This window comes from Belonocnema kinseyi, chromosome 5 (genome assembly GCF_010883055.1).
Source record: "Belonocnema kinseyi isolate 2016_QV_RU_SX_M_011 chromosome 5, B_treatae_v1, whole genome shotgun sequence".
Classification (NCBI taxonomy): Eukaryota; Metazoa; Arthropoda; class Insecta; order Hymenoptera; family Cynipidae; genus Belonocnema; species Belonocnema kinseyi.
Window position 1 is genome coordinate 149,916,668 of NC_046661.1, and position 20,323 is coordinate 149,936,990.

General features: G+C 30.5%; 1 protein-coding gene across 1 annotated transcript in view; it reads right to left on the reverse strand.

Annotated features, from left to right (window-relative positions):
- Positions 1–493: 493 nt before the first annotated feature.
- Positions 494–20,323, reverse strand: part of LOC117173475 (transcription factor sox-2-like) — a 27,984-nt gene continuing 8,154 nt past the window's right edge. Inside the window, exon 2 of the mRNA XM_033362077.1 lies at positions 494–2,324. Coding sequence (XP_033217968.1) covers positions 1,194–2,324 — 1,131 coding nt within the window. The 3' untranslated portion in view covers positions 494–1,193. The remainder of the gene's footprint in view (positions 2,325–20,323) is intronic.

Below are 20,323 nucleotides of genomic sequence, written 5' to 3' on the forward strand. Positions count from 1 at the left end.
GAAATATTTCAAATTTTTTCTACAAATAATAAGTGCTCAGTTCTTATTTATACATCAAGATCCAAAAATTTTACTGACAAAATAAATCATTTTTTAAATAAAATAATTAAAATTGTAACGTTCAAAGTTTAAAAACTCTTCGAAATTTGAACGATTCAAGGCGTTCTATGCCAAACAATTCAGTTTTTTTCATCTGAAACAATTTTTTTTTAACTTAATAAAGGCATTTAATTACGAATATATTATTGTGAAACTATTTTCAAGTTAAAAATAGTATCGTTAAAATCTGAAAACTTTTAAATTTAGAACGTATTTAGAATCTTTTTGTAAAATCAAATATTTACTTTTAATACTGAAGATGCCAATCAATTAAAAAAATTATTTATTTATTTATATTTAGAGTTGACAAAATAAAAATGTGTTCTATAAAAAATTTTCAATTTCAAAGGCATTTAATTTTCAATAACTAAAAATACAGGTTTAAAAATAAAAATGTAAATTGGAAAGTCTTCAAAGTTTAAATTAACAAAAAATCAAGTAATTATTTAAAAAAAGAAAATGTTTTTCTTCGAAAAAGTTGTAAAATTTCCGGCCACCCGGAAAACAATTAGCCCCATTTTTCATGCATTTCCCAATAGATCAAACCCGCCAAGAAATTAATTTCCCACAGCATCAAAAACCTCATCAAAACGATACTTTGCCAAAACCACAAAACCTTTATTTCAAAGGCAGTGAGAGAGATTTTCCCAAAGGATGTTTGAGTAACATTCTCACCTTCTCCAAACTCATCAAGAAGAAGCCTTCTTCAGCAAACCGGTTTCCGGTAATCAGAAACCGCAGAATACTTTTGAAAGAAGCAAAAAAATGCCGGAAACCCTGTCATTTCTTCAAGCGTCTAAAAATAAATAAATAATAATAATAATAATAAAAAAGAATATATAAATAGAAAGAAGAAAAAGAGAACAAAGAAAAAAAACTGTACAGCCACTGCACGAAAATAAATAAGTCAACCGAATTCAGTTTCTTGCAAAAAGTAAACCAAAGATTCCAATCAACCCTCCTTTCTTATCCGAGTCTAATCTCTCGAACTGCTTTCTCAAAAAAAAAAAAAAAAACTAAACCCTCAACAATCATATTTCCCAGCTCGATCGTCGGACTTTGTTTCTTTCTTTTTTTTTTCATCCCCCCTCATTTCAGAAACTAACCCACTCGTTGTGAACACCAATCGAAGACAACATATCCGTGACATCCGGTGTGCAGGTGAACTCAAAATGCGATCCACTGCTGGAACTCGACGTCTCAAACGAATCGAGATCAGTGATTGTGCCCATGTCCAGATCGAGTTTAAAGTCCGTCTGAATTTGGAGGAGGTCCGTCGAAGAAATTTGAAGAAGGGAGTCCAGATCCGACAAGTTGGGATTCGTCGTTTCGTCAGTCTTGAGATGATGATGATGATTAGAATTGTTGGTGGCAGTGATATTTGCGAGCGACTGAATTGTCGTCCGACCAGTATTAAGATCGTGAGGTTCCTCCTTGACGAAGACGACATCCATCGGCCGACAGGAGGTGGATGTTGTCCTCTGATAGCCACCCGGTTGGAAGGTCTCGAAAGAGCTGACGGAAGATAGGAGCCTGTCGTTGCCAAAGTCGGGGGTGGTGTACTCGAGATCCTCCTGCTTGATTTTTGATTGGAGACAACTCGTGTCCATGAAGGCGTCATCATAGAAACTGGCTGATTCGGGGGAGTCGGGAGTGTCACAGGAGGGACTGCAGGGTACCTTGGCAGTGACGATTGGCGGAAGTGGGGTGTAGTCAGCTGGCCTCTTGCCGAGGGCAAGTTCAATTTTCGGCCTTGAGAGTGTGTTCGTTGTTGGTGGGCTCTGAAGCCTCTTGATGGGTGAAGAGGAGGTGGCGGAGGCGGAGGAGGTGGTGGTGGTGGTGGTGCTGGTGGTGTTGTTGTTGTTGGTGTCATTTCTGAGTTTTGGGGAGACGTGGCTTGGTGAGATGGCGGCGGAAGACTTCTTGCTTTTCTTGAGCTCTTTATTGGGTTTCGGCGAGGGGGTTGGTTTTGTCGTCTTCTTCCTGGGTCGGTACTTGTAGTCGGGATACTCCATCATGTGGAGTTGGCGGAGCCTCTCGGCCTCCTCGATGAAGGGCCTTCTTGCTGCATCGTCCAGGGTCTTCCAGCGCCTACCAAGCCTCTTGCTAATCTCGGCATTGTGCATATCAGGCTGGATTTCGCAGATCTTCCTGCGCTCAATCTGGGACCAGACCATGAACGCGTTCATGGGTCGCTTTATGTGGTTGGGGTTGTTCTTTTTCGTCTGCGAACAGAAAGAGGACGTAATCGTTTAAAGTGGTACGAGAGGATTTTAGGTCTGGTTGAGATTTAGATTTAGGCGAGAGGACACTCACTCTCGTGCCTCTCCTCGTTAGGGGCGTGTGACTTTATTTATTCGGGGACATCTATCAATCTTTATTACTCGAGGTTTCTTTCGGCAGCTCCATTTATCTCTTTCTTTAATTCCCGCCTTCCGAGAATCGTCATTTTCGTTTCTGCGATTCTTATTTTAGGGAGGGCTTTCAGGAACCGGCTGGCTTTGCTATTTTTGAATGTACTTCTTCAATAAAACCGCAGTATTGCATTAAAATGTTGCGACTTCAAATTCTAATATCATTTCTAGAATTAACTATTACATCTTTTATTTGAAAATTCGTCTTTTTATCTTGAAAATACGACAATTTGATTACATTTTTTTCATTTCTTCAATAAAGAAGCTTAATTTTCTGAAAAATAAACTCTTGTTGAAAATTTAGTTTGAAAATGTATCTCTTTTGTTTAAGGATTCCACTACTTTTTAAAAAATTCAATTTTTCCGACTATTACACTCTTTAATTTTTTATTGAGAATTCATATTTTTTAGGTGAAAATTTAACTGTTTTGTGAAAAATCGCCTTTTTGGGTTAAAATTCAACTATTTGGGTAAAAAATAAGTATTTTTTCATCAAAAATGCAACTGTTTTGTCGAAAATTCAAATTTTTGGCTTTATTTTAAATCATGACACTCATTCTAATCATTTTTTGAGACAATAAGAGCAAAAAATTGCAAAATAATTCATTTTCAAATAATAAGATTAATTTTCTACCAAAAAGTACAAGTTTTCAACCAAATAGTTTAATTTTGAACTAGAAAAATAAAAATAATTTTTAACAAAAAATGGAAGTTACATTTTTAGTAGAAAAAGAATTAATTTTTATCTTGACTGATTAATGTTCAACTAAAATTATGAATATTTAACTCAAATACTTGAATTTTTACCAAAAAGAACATTTTTGAAGAAGATTAATTTTCAAACAAGAAGATTAATTTTCTACCAAAAAATACAATTTTTCAACAAAATACATGAATTTTAACGAAACAGTTAAATTTTAGATCAAAGGAGACAAATTTTCAACCAAATAGTAAAATTTTGATCTATAAAAAGATGAAAATAATTTTTAACAAAAAATGGAAGTTACATTTTTAGTAAAAAAAAATAAATAATTTTCATCTTAAATTATACATAAAACAAGAAAAATTGTCAACAAAAACTTAAATAATTAAGTTTTAAGGTAATAAAACCAATGTAAAACAAAAAAAGTTTCAATAAAAGAGTTAAATTTTCAGTACAAAAATTCCGCTTCAATCAAAAAAATGAATTTTTAATAAAAATGGTGAATCTATAATTTAGAAAAACTAATTTTTAACAAAATAGTTTATTTTTCAACCAAGAAAAATTTTTTCTTACCTAAAAGATGAATTTTCAAATAAAATGATGAATATTTAACTAGTACACCTGAATTTTCAATCAAATAAAAAACAGCGTTTTTAAGCACAAAGAATTAATTTTGAAAGAAAAAACTCCTATTCAACCAAAATGGAACAGTAAAATTTTTAGTTCAAAAAATTAACAATCAACGAAACTGATGAATTTTCTGCAAAAAAGTTGAATTTTCCACGATTTGCAGGAACTTTCAAAGAAACTCTTTAATTAAAAAAGAATTCATTTTCAACCACATAGTTGAGTTTTCCGTTAAAAATCGTATTCTTAAAAAAAAAAAGAAATTGAAGCGAAATAGTTCAAGTTTCTACTAGAATAATTAAATTTTTTGTTAAAAAAATTATTTGCAACAAAGTAGTTACTTTTTTGTAAAAAGAGATGAATTTTCAATTAAAATCATGAATCTTCAAAGAACAAAATTAATTTCTAGCAAAAAAAACTATTGAAAAACCTGCTTGAAGTATTTTCTTTTTCTAAAATTTGCATTCTAACTTCGAATTTTACAGCTAAAAAATGAATCTTCAACTAAAATGATAAATATTAAACTGCAATACTTGAATTTTCAACCGAAAAGAATAATTTTTAAACAAGTATATTACCTTCCAAAGAAAAAAATCATTTTCTAAAAAAAAAAAAGAATTTTGAACTAGAAAGATGAATTTTTAACTGGAATAGTTGAATTTTATACCAAAAAGATGAATTTTCGACAAAAAAAAAACGATTTTTTCACAAAGTACATACATTTAAAAAATAAAAACTAGTTTAATTTCTAAATTAAAAAATTAAATAATAAATGCATATTTTATTAGATAAAAACTGAGATAATTTGAAAATCTGCGACTGTAGATAAGGTAGAAATTACTTTACTAAATTGAAAAAAATTATTCAAATAATGAAAACTTGAATTTTACTGCGATCAGAAGTAAATTCCCGGTTTTTAAATTAAATTCTCCGTTTTTTTGCGTTCAATAAATTTATCGGTTAACTTGCCACCCTGTAAGTCGAAAAAAAGCTTTAATTAGGTTAAATGCACGCATCTCGCGACGCTTTTTTACTTTCTGGGACTTTTTTCACTTTATGGCTTGCTTTGCACGCCCACAAGTCAATTACTGCAGTGTAGCCATAACATTTTTTATTGCGTTTCTTAGGCAGTTGGTTTTATAGGACCTCGCCCATGTGCTCGAAGGACAAGCGCATAATCGAAAGTTCTCGAGATGGCTAATATGTTTAATAATTATTTACTATATTCATTTCGAAAGACATAGTTTCGAAAGACATATGGACCCACTTCTTTTCCTTCAAGATTTCTTTTTCACTCTTTTATATTGTTCTAATTTTGAAAGTGTACAGTCAAAAATCAAAAAGTGTGCAGTTGAAATTTTTCTTTATTTTCGAAGCATAAAGTTAACAGAAACCAATAAAAAAAATCAAACTATTTATGGTTGTAAGTTAATTATTATTTTTGGTTAAAAAATCTACTATTATATTTTTTGACGAGAATACGTATTTTTTTGGTTAAACATTGTATTATCTGTTTGAAACTTTACTTACTTCGTTGAAAATTCAACTGACTTGAAAATTCGTCTTTTTGGCTCGGAAATTCAACAATTTTTAGTAACAGTTTTTTCTTTTTGATAGGAGAATTTATTTTTTTCAAATAAAAATATTCTCATTTTTCTTGTTGTTGAAAAATCAACAATTATGTCGAGAATTCATACTTTTTGGGTAAAATTGAATTATTTGGGATAAAAATTAACTTTATGGTTAAAAATTAAAATTGCTGGGTTAAAAAATCTTTTTTTTTTTTGGTTGAAAACATTCAACTTTTTTGTAGAAATTTGGAGCTTTTGGTTTGAAAATTTCAATTTTTCGGTAGGAAATTCAACTCTTTAGTTGAAAATGAACTGTTTGTCGAAAACTTGTCCTTTTGGTTTGAAAATTGATCTCTTTTTGCTACTAATTTAGTCATTTTTGATTGAAAATTAATCTTTCTTCGTTGACGATTAAACTATTTTAATGGACATTCGTCTTTTTGAATGAATACAACTGTTTTTAATTTTAAATCAAAATCTTTTTTTTTTTTTTTGAAATGTCAACTATTACATTTTTTGTTGAGAAATCATATTTTTAGCTGAACATTCATCTTTTGATTCTGAAAATGCAACATTTTAGTTGAATTTTTTTCTTTCCTTGAATAAAGAAACTTTTAGAAATCGTCCGAAAATTTGTTTCTTATTTGGTTGAAAAAAATTTTTTTTTAACTGAAAATGTAACTATTATACCAGTTCAATTTTCCAGAATAATTTATAAAAGCTCATTTCTTTGAACATTCATTTTTTGACTCAAATTTGAAATATTCAATTTTGAGTGGAAAAATTATATTTTCCAGATGAAAATTTATTTTTTGGTCTAAAGTTTAATTATTTAATTTTTATATTTATCGTCTTAGTTGGATATTTCATAGCCTTAGTTAAAAAATAAACTGCCTGGTTGAGTATTAATTTTTTTAACCTAAAATTTAATTATTTACGTTTTGGTTAACACTTTATCTTTTTTCAATATATTTTTTTTTTTTATTTGAAAATTCAACTGTTTTAGTTGAAGATTGAATGAATTAGGTTGAAAATTAATTTTACTAACTAAAAATGGAACTATCCCACTTTGGGTTTTGGTTGAAAATTTGTCTCCTTTAATTGAAAATTCAACTATTTTGTTAAAATCTTACTGTATTTCTTAATCAAATTTTTTGGTGGAAAATTTAAATATTCGAACTATTTTTTTTTTCAACTAAAAATATAACTTCTTCATTTTTGTTATTTTGAAATTTTTCGTTCGTTTGTATTAAAGGATATTAAACATTTAATTGACTTCTTCCTTTTAACTTTAGAATGATATATGTCGAACCCAACCTTCTCCAAATTTTTTGTCGACGAGAAAGAGACTTTGAAAAAAATTCTGAAAACCTTGTACAATATTTTTCAAGGATAAAAGAATTCTCGAAAATTCAGCATCGGGCTTTAACTTTGGAGAAAACGGTTCTCTGTGCTCGTTACAGTCTCTTGCGACGGTGGGCTTTTTAAAAGGGGTCAAAATGAATGCGTAGCGCATTATTTATGTGCGACAGGGGTTTTACGATCTTTGAAAGTCCCGCGCTGAATTTACCATAAGGTTTTTCAGGGTCTCGAGCCTCAGCTTTGATGGTCCAGGCAAAAAAAAAAAGTCGAAAATGGGAAAATAGGGAAAGTTAAACGGGCCGTCTAAAACTCTAAAAAGGTGCATTGTACAAATTACAATGTGCATTGTGCAAGGCAAAATGTGCAGTAAAAGCAATCGAAAGGGATCGAGAAAATTTGAAAAAGAGTTCGGTAAAGTTGGATCATGTATTATTGACGTGGGGAAAATGCGATTGCGATTTCACTATAGGCAGTAATCGAGATTTGCTCTAGGCTCTCTCGGGGTTGCAGGTGGGGCAGTGCAAATCCGGCCCAACCCCAAGTACGTCAAAGGGTTAAGCTTCTCTACAATAGACATTCAGGGCTTGCATTCACGTTCCATTTCCGTTGATTCCATCAAACCAAAGGGAACTCAGATTAGCGGGAAATCTTCACTGAAACGTGAATACCGACGACCACCATGTGGAAAGTTTCGTAATGCTGCTGGCTATACACAATTAGCTGCTGGCGACACACAATTAGCTTCCTGGTTCCCAGAAAAAAGGGGACTTTTTCAAAAGTCGGATTATCATTCTCTGCAATCGAGATTTATCCATAGTCCCGCTGAATTATTTTCCATTCGAGTACCGTCGAACACGACTTAGCGGGAATTGCGCGAATTGTATTGAATTTTCTGGTTGGAATCGTCGCGGATGTCCCGCTTTATCCCACATGTTCAACTTGGATTTAAATTCCCAACATTTCAAGTAAAAATATTGCATTTGCTAACAAAAAAGGCGAATTTTCGTGGGGGGGGGGGGGGGTTAAAAAAATTACCTTTCAACCAAGAAAAAAGAATTTTCATCAAAATAGCTCAAATTTCCACCAAAGGAATCAATTTTCTATCAGAATAACTAGAACTTTTCACTGAAATAAATCAATTTTCAATCCAAGAAATTAATTTTCAATTAAAATAATAGAATATTTCGATTTTCTCTTAAAAATATAATTCTTCAAACAAACGCATTTTCAACAAAATAGTTAAATTTTCGATTCGAAAAGGTAAATTTGTAGATAAAAAAAAATTTGTTTACAAAAAAGTAGTAACATTTTCAACCAAAGATGAATTTTCAATTAAAATGACGAATCTTGAATAAAAATTAATTTATAATAAATTAGTTGAATTTGTAACCAATCAGTTGAATTTTTAAACAAATAAATTCATCCTTAATCTCCCTATGACTGTAAATAAAGTAGAAATCACTTTTCTAAATTGACTCAAATTGTTTAAATAATAAAAATTAGAATTTTACTGCGATCAGCTACAGATTCCGATTTTTCAACACAATAGTTCAAATTTCAATCAAAATGATGAATTTTTAACTAAAATAATTAATTTTCGACTAAAATCATGAATTTTTAACTAAAATGATGATTCTAATGAGTTTTCAACTAATAGATTTTCTTTTCTACCTTAAAGGACGAAGTTGCAACAAAATGAATGTATTTTTAACTAAAAAAAGAAAATCAATCAACAACGCATTTTTAAATAAAATTTTGAAATATTCAACTGGATTAGCTATATTTTCAATTTTTTTAAACTCAAGTTGAAGCTAAAAAACTAATTTTTACTAAAATAGTTGAATTTTCAGTTTAATAAAATTAATTGTTAACAAAAAAAATAGTTAAAAATAGCATTTTCTAACCAAAAAAAGGCGAATTTTCGGGGGAAAAATTAAATCAATTATCTTTTAACCAAAAAAAAAGGAATTTTCATCAAAATAGCTGAAATTTCCACCAAAGGAATCAATTTTCTATCAAAATACGTAGAACTTTTCACTAAAATAAATCAATTTCACAGTCTTAGTTTAAAAAAAACCACTTGCCTGGTTCAGTATTAATTTTCTCAATTTAAAATGTCATTATTTAAGTTTTGGTTGACAATTTATCTATTTTTTTTTATTTGAAAATTCAACTATTTTAGTTGAAGATTTATGATTTTTTTAAACTCATGTTTTTGGTTTAAAATTAAACTATTTCAGTTGATGATTCATTATTTTGATTGAAAATTCATGACTTAGGTTAAAAATTAACTTCATGGGTTTTTTTCAATTGTATTTTTGGTCGAAAATTAAACTATTTTTTTAAACTGAAAATGTAAGTTTTTCCGTAAATAAACTTTTAATTGACTTCTTTTTAACTTTAGTATTCTTTTCTACCTTAAAGGACCAATTTGCAACAAAATAAATGTATTTTTAACTAAAAAAAAAATCAAACAGAAATGCATTTTAACTACAATTTTGAAATATTCAACTGGATTAGCTACATTTTCAATATTTAAAAAACTCAAGTTTAAAGAAAAATTTTTTTTTACTAAAATAGTTGAATTTTCAGTTTAAAAACACTAATTGTTAACAAAAAATTAGTTAAAAATAGCATTTTGTAACCAAAAAAGCGAATTTTCGGAAAAAAATTAAAACAATTACCTTTCAACGAAGAAAAAGGAATTTTCATCAAAATAGCTCAAATTTCCACCAAAGGAATCAATTTTCCATCAAAATAAGTAGAACTTTACAATAAAATATATCAATTTTCAACCAAATAATTTATTACTATTATTTATTATTATTTATTTACTCGAATAGTTAGATTTTCAGATAAAAATAAATTGATCTTCCAACAAACTAGTTACATTTTCAACCAAAGATGAATTTTGAATTAAAATGACGAATCTTGAATAAAAAATTAATTTACAATAAATTAGTTCAACTTTCAACCAATCAGTTTAATTTTTAAATAAATAAATTAATCCTCAACCTCCCTATGCCTGTAAATAAAGTAGATATCACTTTTCTAAATTGACTAAAATTGTTTAAATAATAAAAACTTGAATTTTACTGCAATCAGCTACAGATTCCCGGTTTTTAAATTAAATACCTGGGCAAGTCGCCACCCTGAAGAGTTTCTAAGCTGATTGATATAAACAAAGATGGGAAGAACAATTGAATAAATTGTTGGCATTGAAATGAGTTTGAAGAAGTGTCTTGTAATGAAAATCGCCAAGCCTATTAAAGAAGATGCAAGTAGATGAGATATAATATATTATTCGCCATTAGCCTGCAGCTGACGGAAGTAAAATGCTTAAGGTCAAGCTGAGAGGCAGGCTCGCATCTCAACTCGAACTTGTTCGCGGCCTTCGTTCTTCGAGCGACAGTTTATCTATACGCGGTATAAATTGCGATTCGAATCATAGCTATATGTATGAGAAGAAAAATGTTCCATGTAAGTCATACCTTATCGGGGGGAAAGAATCAAGGAAAAACGACATCTCCGATATTGTCATATCACTTCTGATAGACAGACAGACGTTCCATTATAGTCTTCCAGATGTGACTAGAATCTTAACAGAACTGACTTTGTCAACACTTATCCGACAAAGTTGTCCTATCAAGTTTATCAACTTTTTATTTTTTTTTTATTAAAAAACTAAACAATTCATTAAAAATTAACATTTCTAATATTACAAAATGACTAATCTTCAAGAAAACAGTTAATTATGCAAAAAATTAACTTTCAATAAAAAAAAAAGTTGCATTTTCTTTTAAGTTGAGATAGAATTTCAAGATCAATACCAGAAATATTATAAACCTGATTCACGAGACCGGAAATTCCGATTGAGGAGAATTAAATACGTGTGGTTGATTTTCGACTTTAATGGAGAGTGCTGTACGTCATGTTGACTTTTGTCCTTTATTCGGATAAGGAAAGGGAGCATGTAAGGAAGTAAATTAACCAAGGAATCAAGGATCCTCGTTGACGCAACAAACACCTCGTTCTTGAATCTCGAGAGTTTATACGCTTCCTTGTACTTTTAAAGAGGCGTCTCGGTCTCGTGTCTCAATTGGACGACCGTCCTTAAAGAACACGGAATCGTCATTTGTGACGCGAACGTGATGAAGTTTTAGAATAGAGGCTCTTGGCTGCCAATGCACGCTCTTGTCTCACGGTCAATCCATTGCTTTATCTTTCCGGTGCTTTTTATAACCTCCACTTTTTAAAAAAATCCTTTTTTATTATTCCTTCGAAAAAAAAAACACCACCTCAAAATTTATTTTTAAAATAAAATCATCCACACTTTAGATTATTATCTAACTTTTGGTATAGTCTCCTCTCGATGGAAAAATTGTCTCTGCAATTTTTCAAAATGACAAAATTTTTATTTTGAGAACCAAATAGTAAAAAAAAATTATTTTTCGACCCAAAAAACAAAAGAATTTCCAACGAAATAGTTACATTTAAACAATCAAAGTGATGACTTTTCAATAAAAATAATTAATCTCAAACTGCAATACTTTATTAACTAAAAAGATGAATTTTTAAACAAAAGGAATAGCTGCCTCTTCAAAATAGAAGATGATGAATTTTCGACTAAAAATAATAAATTTTCAGAAAAAAAAAGATTTATAACAAATTTAGTTTCTACCCTAAGGGACGAATATGCACCAAAAATAAATGAATCTTTAACTCAAAAACATCAATTTTCAGTAAAATGTTAATTTTCAACCAAAGAGATTAATTTTCAACTAAAATGATGGGATATTCAATTTGATTAGTTAAATTATCGATTTGAAAAATAAAACCAGACAAAACAAGAAACGAATTTTCACTCAAATAGTTATATTTTCAATTAAAAAAATGAATTTTCAACTAAAATGATGTGTCTGATGAATTTTCAACCAACAAAATTTATTTTCTACCAAAAAGACCAATTTGCTATAAAATAAATGAATTTTTAACTAAAAAACATAATTTTTCAGCAAAATGTTAATTTTCAACCGAAGAGATAAATTTTCAACTAAAATTATGGAATATTCAACTTGATTAGTTAAATTATCGTTTACAAAATAAATATTAATCAAAACAAGAAACGAATTTTCGCTCAAATTGTTATATTTTCAGTTAAAAAATGAATTTTCAATAGAAAGAGTGAAAGTTCCAATAAAAATGATGAATTTTCAACTAAAATTATGAATCTGATGCATTTTTAAATAAAATTATAAAATATTCAACTGGATTAGTTAAATTTTCAATTAAAAAAATAAATTTTTAACGAAAAAAAAGTAATTTTTACTAAAATAGTTATATTTTGATTTAACAAAATAAAATTTCAATAATAAAAAAAAGCGATTTTTCAACAAAATAGTTAAAATTTCAATCAAATTGATGAATTTTTAACTAAAATAATTAATTTTGGACTAAAATTATGAATTCTAAACTAAAATGATGATTCTGATGAATTTTCAACCAATAAAATTTCTTTTCTACCAAAAAAGGACAATTTGATACATTTTCAATTTTTAAAAAACTCAAGTTTAAACAAAAAAACTAATTTTTACTAAAATAGTTGATTTTTCAATTTGAAAAAAATAATTGTTAACAAAAAAACTAGTTAAAAATAGTTTTAAAAATAGATAAATTCTAATCTAAGTGATGAATTTTTAACTATTCGTAAAATGATGAATCCTCAACTGGAATATTTTAAATTCAAAAAGATGAATTTTCAACTAAAATTATGAAATATTGAACTAGATTTGTTTAATATTTAATTTAAAAAATTGAAACAAAAAAGAATAAATCAACCAAATACAACTAAGAAAGATTTTAATTTTTAACTAAAGTTTTTCCAGTCAAGAGAAAAACATGTCAAACATACTGTTGAATTTTTAAACAAAAACATGAATTTTCAACCAACAAATTTTCAACAGATGAATTTCTAACCAAATAGTTGAAATTTAAAAAAAAAACATAATAATTATCACCCAATTATTTTTTATGATTCCTTCACAAAAAAGCACCACCTTTACAATTTTCCAAAATGTCAAAATTGTTATTTTGAAGCAAATAGTCGAACTTTCAAACAAACTAACTACTCACCTCGTGATTTGCTTTTTAAATTATAATCACTCTAATGAATATTAATTTCTTATTTTCGCTAAATATCTGCTTCTCGATAGCAAGAAAAATAATCCGTTATTTTCAAAATTATAAGCCTTCTTGAAATAAATGTTTAATGCCTAAAACTCTTCCCCACCTCGCGACTTATTTTGTAAATAAAAATCACCCTAATGAATATAAATCTTTTATTTTTTGCCAGATGTCTTCTTATCGATGGCAAGGAAAGTAATCCTTCATTTCCGGAATTATAATCATTCTTGAGATAAACGATTAATGCCTGTCTTGCCCACCTCACGACTTATTTTGTCAATGACAATCACCCTGATGAGTATTGATTTCTTATTTTTGCTAGATGAGTTCTTCGCGATGGCAAGCAAAGTAATCTCTTATTTACTGAATTATAAGCCTTGGTGAGATAAATGATTTATGCTGATATTAGCATCAAAGATTCTAGGAATAAAGTATAAAAATGTCCAATGACACTATTGTGTGGATCACAGATTCGACTCGAAATGCATTGCGAATGGATCAGTTGGACGTGGTGCGCGTAATGTCGGGTAATCGCTCTCGGTGTAGGCCTTGAATCCGTAATCGTTCATTTTTCCACGCGCTGTTAAATTATACTTGACGTCTGGTATCTGCGGTATACGTGAGGCAATACAAGTCGGAGGAGTGGCTTTTAACCCACTGTCCGCGTTGTGCATTACAAAAAAATAGTCGATGCTAATAAATTACATCTTAAGCTGAAGAGATTCGGTAGCTAATGAAGATGGATTTCAGTCTTCGGATTTTTTTTTTTTTGCCGCTGATTGATCAATTTTGAGTTATTAAAACACTGCTGAAAAGTACGTCTCAGGAAATTTACCACCTCGCGACTTTTTTTTTAGATAAAATTTCAGATAATGGAGATGAAGCTCGGAAACTTGGTATATCGACTCCTCTCGATGGCAACAGAAAATCCTGGAACCTAACTCAAACTTTTTTTTTTTGATCTTCTAAAATCTGCCGTTTTTCTCCCGAGGGGTTGGGCTTATTCAGGTCGCTTCTCGCAAAGAAAACGTCTTTATCCCGGGCCATAATTCTCGTCTGCCGAGCATACTAACAAGTCTCATTGTACCCCAGATTTTTCCGCCCCGAGAATCTTTCTGCAAAGCTCTCGTTACGCTGACTGAAAGGAAACGGTGCTACCTGCTAAGCAGCTAAGAAGAGCTAAGCAAAAAAAATGGTCCGCTCTATTGGAATTGGACACTTGACCACCGGGACTGAGATCGTTTTCAAGATGGTTCTCGAATAGACCCTTGGGTATATTTGAGAGGCGGAGTTTCTGACAGAGAAGAACCTTACGCCGACCATATGGCATTGAGTATTAATGGCAGATCTCGGTCTATATTCACAATTGATCTGCCGATAACTCGATTGACTCGAAGCGTCTAATGCAAATGCCAGAGAGTGTAATTTTCTTCTGGCCTTTGTAAAAAAATATATTGAAAAAAAAAAGAGTGACGGTATAATGTAAATTGTAAACTGTAAACTATAAAGGGAAGATTTCATATCCTTGGGGCAAATATGCAGCTAGGTTCTCCTTGCCTATCTGAGAAGGTAACAAACAAGAAGGGTAAGCACCATTGCGAGCATCTGCGAGTAAAAAGAGAAAAGAATAATAAAAAGAAAGAAACAGATGTGTGTGCAGTGGAAAAGAGAGCAGCGATTAAATGCTGAACTATCAATTATTACTTGTAATAATCGCCTTTGTGCAGCTGTGCCCTGAGAAAATTACTACCCCTTTTTCTGATAGGATCACAATGTAGGAGGATGGGAATTGGATATAAAATGAAACAGAGAATTGATTTGAATTCATAGCAATTTAAAATTTCATTAAAATGCTCTTTAAATCGTGACCCAAATGTTTTCTAAACACCCTTTGGTTGATTTAATCCGCTAGCCACACCTCACGACTTTTTCCCAATATAACTAATCAGATAAAGCAGATAAATAGAAAAAACTTGGTGAGTAGATTCCTCTCGATGGCAAGAGTTGCCCCCATGTGTATTTGTAAATAAAATGATGAAACATAACCTCAAAAAGTGTAGATTTAAAGTAGTTGAAATCTATTAAGTTCCTGATGAATAATCGCGAGCAAAGCCAGTCCTTGAAAAATTCGATCGAGTCACTTTTCTGGGAAGTTGCATTCGAAGCAAGCCTTCCAATTATCCACTTCATCCGCGCCAGTGAGTTCCTTCCGAGCACTTTGTCTCGCCATTAACTTTAATCATTTTGACTCATAATCGTGACGAGAGGCTAAAAGGATCGGCTCCCTGGTACCAGTTACAAGCATTTAAGTTCGATTACAAGGCGCTGAAAAGTGGATAACGAAGACTGGAAATGAAAAATGGGGCGGAGTGGGAGTGTCAATAAAACACGTTACATAAATTTACATGTTCCTGACATCGAGAAACCATTAACAAGGCTTTTAGCCATTACCCGAGATTAACGCTTGCCCTCTTTTAAAGTTTTCTTAACTTCACAAAAATCATTACAAACCTTTCAACATTCTTCATAAATATATATATATATATTTTCTCTTCTTTTTTTAATTTCGAATTTTTCTTCTGGTCAATAATCACAATAATACTTTCAATTATTTCAAATGATATTCCAGGCAGCAAACGACAACAAACAATTTTAATGACTCATAAAACAGACAATAAAATGACGGGTAAAAAACGCTAAATTGAATTTGAACGAGACGATAAAATTTGAATGGGAAATAGCGGAACGAATGAAAATGGATGAATTACAAATTTCCTGAAATCCACGTGTATCTTATTACGTTTCTGCGCCAATCGAGAATTCCTCGTCTGTCATCATCTCGCGATGATCGAGGAGCAGGAAAAATTTGTTTCCTTTCGTCATCTCGTTCGATTTTTAACGAGAAGTCCTTGGGTGTTGTGACTTCGATGCAACAATTATCGAACAGCGCATGCAAAGGATCGCGTTCTGATCTACGATTTGCGTCGATTATTAGACGGCGGTCTATGCTAATCGCATAACACATAGTGTGAATTATACTTTCAAATCGACGGTCGTTGTACCAGAGAATGATCACGTGCGTGCAACTTTAGCAGACACAAACACACTTCATAATTCAGAACACATTACATGTTATTTACTTATTCAAAACTAAATATACAGCTCTAATTTCCTCACACAAAAAACTTTATATAAATAAAAATAAGATTAGATATTATTTAGCAGTTTAGCGGGAGGAAAAAAAAACTATAACCGCCGGGATTCGAACCCCGACAAATAGACTACACATCTCAAGCAACGCAAGGGCACAACCTTAAATAAAGGATGTTTCAGAATCTATTTCAATTTAAAATAAAAAGTGTCCTTCAGTTTTGAAAGCGTGAAAGGTGTATCGTTAAGCAAAACGATCGTTTTCTCCACACAGGTCGACCTTGTGGGACTTGCACATCTAACGATTGGAAAAGGCTCTCTTCTTCTCTTTCTCTTTGCGAGGGCATCACCGGGATGTGTATATGAGCGCACTCTCGGTGCACAGGAGATCGTGGGAACGATCACGCCTACGTTGTATGACCGACATTTCCAGCAATATTACTCCCTAGTCTTAATCGCCATTTCCAATTCGATCTCCAATTCCACGACGACCATCTCACCTTTCGCGAGCCTCCGTCAGTCGAGAAGTTCAATCCGATCGGTTATTTCAAATGCCTCGAGAGAAAACTCCGTGAATTGAATTAAAATATTTTTTTTTACAGCTGGATTTAATTCATGCGGGTCATGAGAGGTTAATGTAATTTTAATTCAATGCAAATATATCTTTTAATTAGGTGTAACCCGATATGTAACGAAACAGGAACTATCTTGCCATTAAGGAGAATAATATTTATAAAAAATTAGTCTATAATATTACTTTTTGGAAATTTGCTTTAGAAATGAAAAGTCGAAGTGGTCATTTTTAGGGAGTTGTGTATCTAGACTCTTAAAAGTAGGTTATTCTCTATTTTGCCACCTATTACATTCTAAATGCCAAAGATCGGATGTTACGAGTTACTTTTTCGAGATTTTATTATTTACAATTTCAGGTGGAGATTTTGAGTTCAAAAGATCCTATATAGTAAACTTTATTTTAAAACCTATTCTATAAGAGAAAAATATTTCAAATAATAAAATACTTTTTAATGATAGAGGTTAATCTATTCGACATCCTGACCGAGTGGGATAACGATAAAGTGAATGTAGGTCATCAGGACATATGAGATATGAAATTGATAGGGAGTTGCAGAAATGTATAATATGCAAAATGAAATAAGTTGGAAGAGAGCCAGAAAAACGCGAAACGACTTCCGCTTCTACGATCGGAAATTACGCCCCTGCCAAATTTCAAATTCTCAAAATCTCTTCCTACACATGCCTGGCTCAGAGAATCAAAATTGAACTTTGATTGATACAAGTACTTCCTACTTTATTCTAAAAATTATTATTATTCATAGCAAAAATATTCTTCCTGGGATTTATTTTAAAGACACATTCAAAAAGCGTACTAAAAAAATTTAAAAAGTTTATCGGCGCAGGGATTCGAACCCGGACGGAACTTCGCAGCCCAAAACTTAAAAGGGTAATCTCTTGGAAAGTCGGAACCTATTTCCCACTTTTGAAATAAAAAAAAATACGCATCAATTTTCCAACCGAAACTAACATAGTTACATTGTCAGTTCAAACAATTATTTTTGGACTAAAAAAAAAGCGAATTTCCCACAAAATAGTTAAATTTAACCAACCAAAGTGATGAATTTTTAATAAAAAAAGATTGAATTTTAAACGGCAATAGTTTATTTTACAACTAAAAAGATGAATATTACAGCAAAAAAGACGATCTTTCAAACAAAAAGAACAGTTACCTTTGCATAAAAATAAGAATTTTCACAAACAAATATGAGCTTTTTTTACCAAATGGTTAAATTTTGAACAAAAAAATATTTTCAAACAAAATTACTTTTTAATAAAAAAAACACGATTATTCCACAAAATAATTTAAACTTTTTAATAAGAACGAATTTGCAATACAAATTAATTTATAACTAAAAAACATAAATATTCAGCGAAAATGTTCATTTTCAACCAGAGATGAATTTTTAAATAAAATTATAAATTGTCTACCAAAATTATGATTTTTTAAATTAAAATGATGAATGTGATGAATGTTCAGCCCATGAAATTTCTTTTCAACTAAAAAGTACGAGTTTGCAACAAAATGAATACATTTTTAAATAAAAAATAAATCAATTTTGAACCAGAGAGATGCATTTTCAACTAAAATTATGAAATATTGAACTGGATTAACTAAATTTTCAATTAAAAAAATTAATTTGAAACAAAAACTAATTTTCACTAAAATAGTTGATTTTTCAACTAAATTAATTAAATTGTCGATTTAAAAAATAAATCTTGAGCAAAACAAGAAAAGAATGTCCACCAAAATAGTTTAATTTCCATTGAAAAAATGAATTTTTAACAAATAAAGGAACGAATTTTCAACAAAATAGCTAAATTTCACTTAAATAGTTATATTTTCAGTTTAAAAAATAAATTTCCAACAATAAAAAACGGGGTTTCAACAAAACAGTTAAAATTTAAAGAAAAATGATTAATTTTTAACTAAAATTAAGAATTTTGAACTAAAATGATTCTGGTGAATTTTCAATCAATAGAATTTCTTTTCCACCAAAAAAGAAGAATTTGCAACAAAATCAATGCATTAACAGAAAAAAAGGAAAAAATTTCGATCAAAAAGATGAATTTTCAACTAAAATTATGATATATTGAACTGGATTAGTTAAATTTCCAATAAAAAATTAATTTTAAGCAAAAAACGAATTTTCACTAAACTAGTCAAATTTTCAATTTAAAAAAAACAACTAATTGTCAATAAAAAAAACTGGTGAAAATAGTTTTAAAAAATGTTTCAATTTTCAGCCTACGTGATTAATTTTAAATTACTCGTAAAATTGTGAATTTTTAACTGGAATCATTGATTTTTAATTCACAAAGATAAATTTTCAGCTAAAATTATGGAACATTGAACTGGAACAGTTAAATTTGCAAAAAAAATTGTAACCAAAATAAATCAACAAAATAAAATTAAGAAAGATTTGAATTTCCAACTACGAAAGTTTTTTCAGTCAACCGAAAAAAGATGTCAATCACACTGTTGAATTTTCAAACAAAAAATGATTTTTCAAACAAAAACATGAATTTTCAACCAACAAATTTTTAACCAATCAGTTGAAATTTCAAAGAAATTACTAATCGCCCAAATAGATGAACTTTCTATTTGAAGAAAATAAAATTATTAATAACCAAACAGTTGCATTATAAACGAAATAGTTGAGTTTTTAACTAAATAGTGGCAATTTCATGCTCTCGAATAAATTATCTGACAAATCCAAATTTCTCCAGGTATATAAAAATTTCCTGACAAATGCCAGGTTCTCTATATGATTAGAGATCCCATTAATTATGATTGACGTTGGAGATCAATCATAATAAATCTTCCGCTGATTATTTTTCTTTCTCTGAAAATGTCCCGTTGTGTGTGTGTGTGTGTGTGCGCGCGCAAAATGTAAGTCGATTAGCGTCTCGCTTAAAGGAGCAACGGTATTACAAAAGTGACAGTGAATCGGCAAGCGGTGAGGCCTCGCGGTTTCACTCGCTGAAAGCGATGCATGCTGCACGCGTTCGCATAACAGAATAGACAGAGCGCGTCATAATTATTATGATACGCGTGCAAGCATGCTCGATCGCCTGAGGTGAGTGGAGGGGAGGGAGCGCGTGCGCCTGCGCGCGCAACTACGAACCAGAGAATACGAGAGATAACAATAAACCCATATTTTTAATTACGAATCGAGTTCTCAATTTAACTTTTCAATTTAGTATTAAGTTTATAACAATTATTTTCACGAAATAGACTCGACAAAATTATAAATCTTGCAGACACGCATTTCTTTAAACAAGTGTGACATTCTTTAAAAAATAGGAGTGACGCATTCGGAAATTTTTTTGTACACTTTGTCAAATACATAAATTGATCAATCATGCGAGGTCTGATGAAAATTTAACTTGCAATTGTGTAAATCAAAAGAATTTCCTCAATCTAACACTTGAATCCACACTTTTATCGAGAATTTAATAACGTCACTATTTTTTTTTTAGCGAATCCCTAATAATTATTAATCATTTGAATATCAAATTAAAGATCCGAACCTGGCCTGCTGCTCTTGCAGTTTGCACTCTTATCCCTATCCAGTGATCTAATCTCTATGCATTTTGAGGGCAACGATCCTGATGAAGTAAGATGGGGGGGGGGGGGG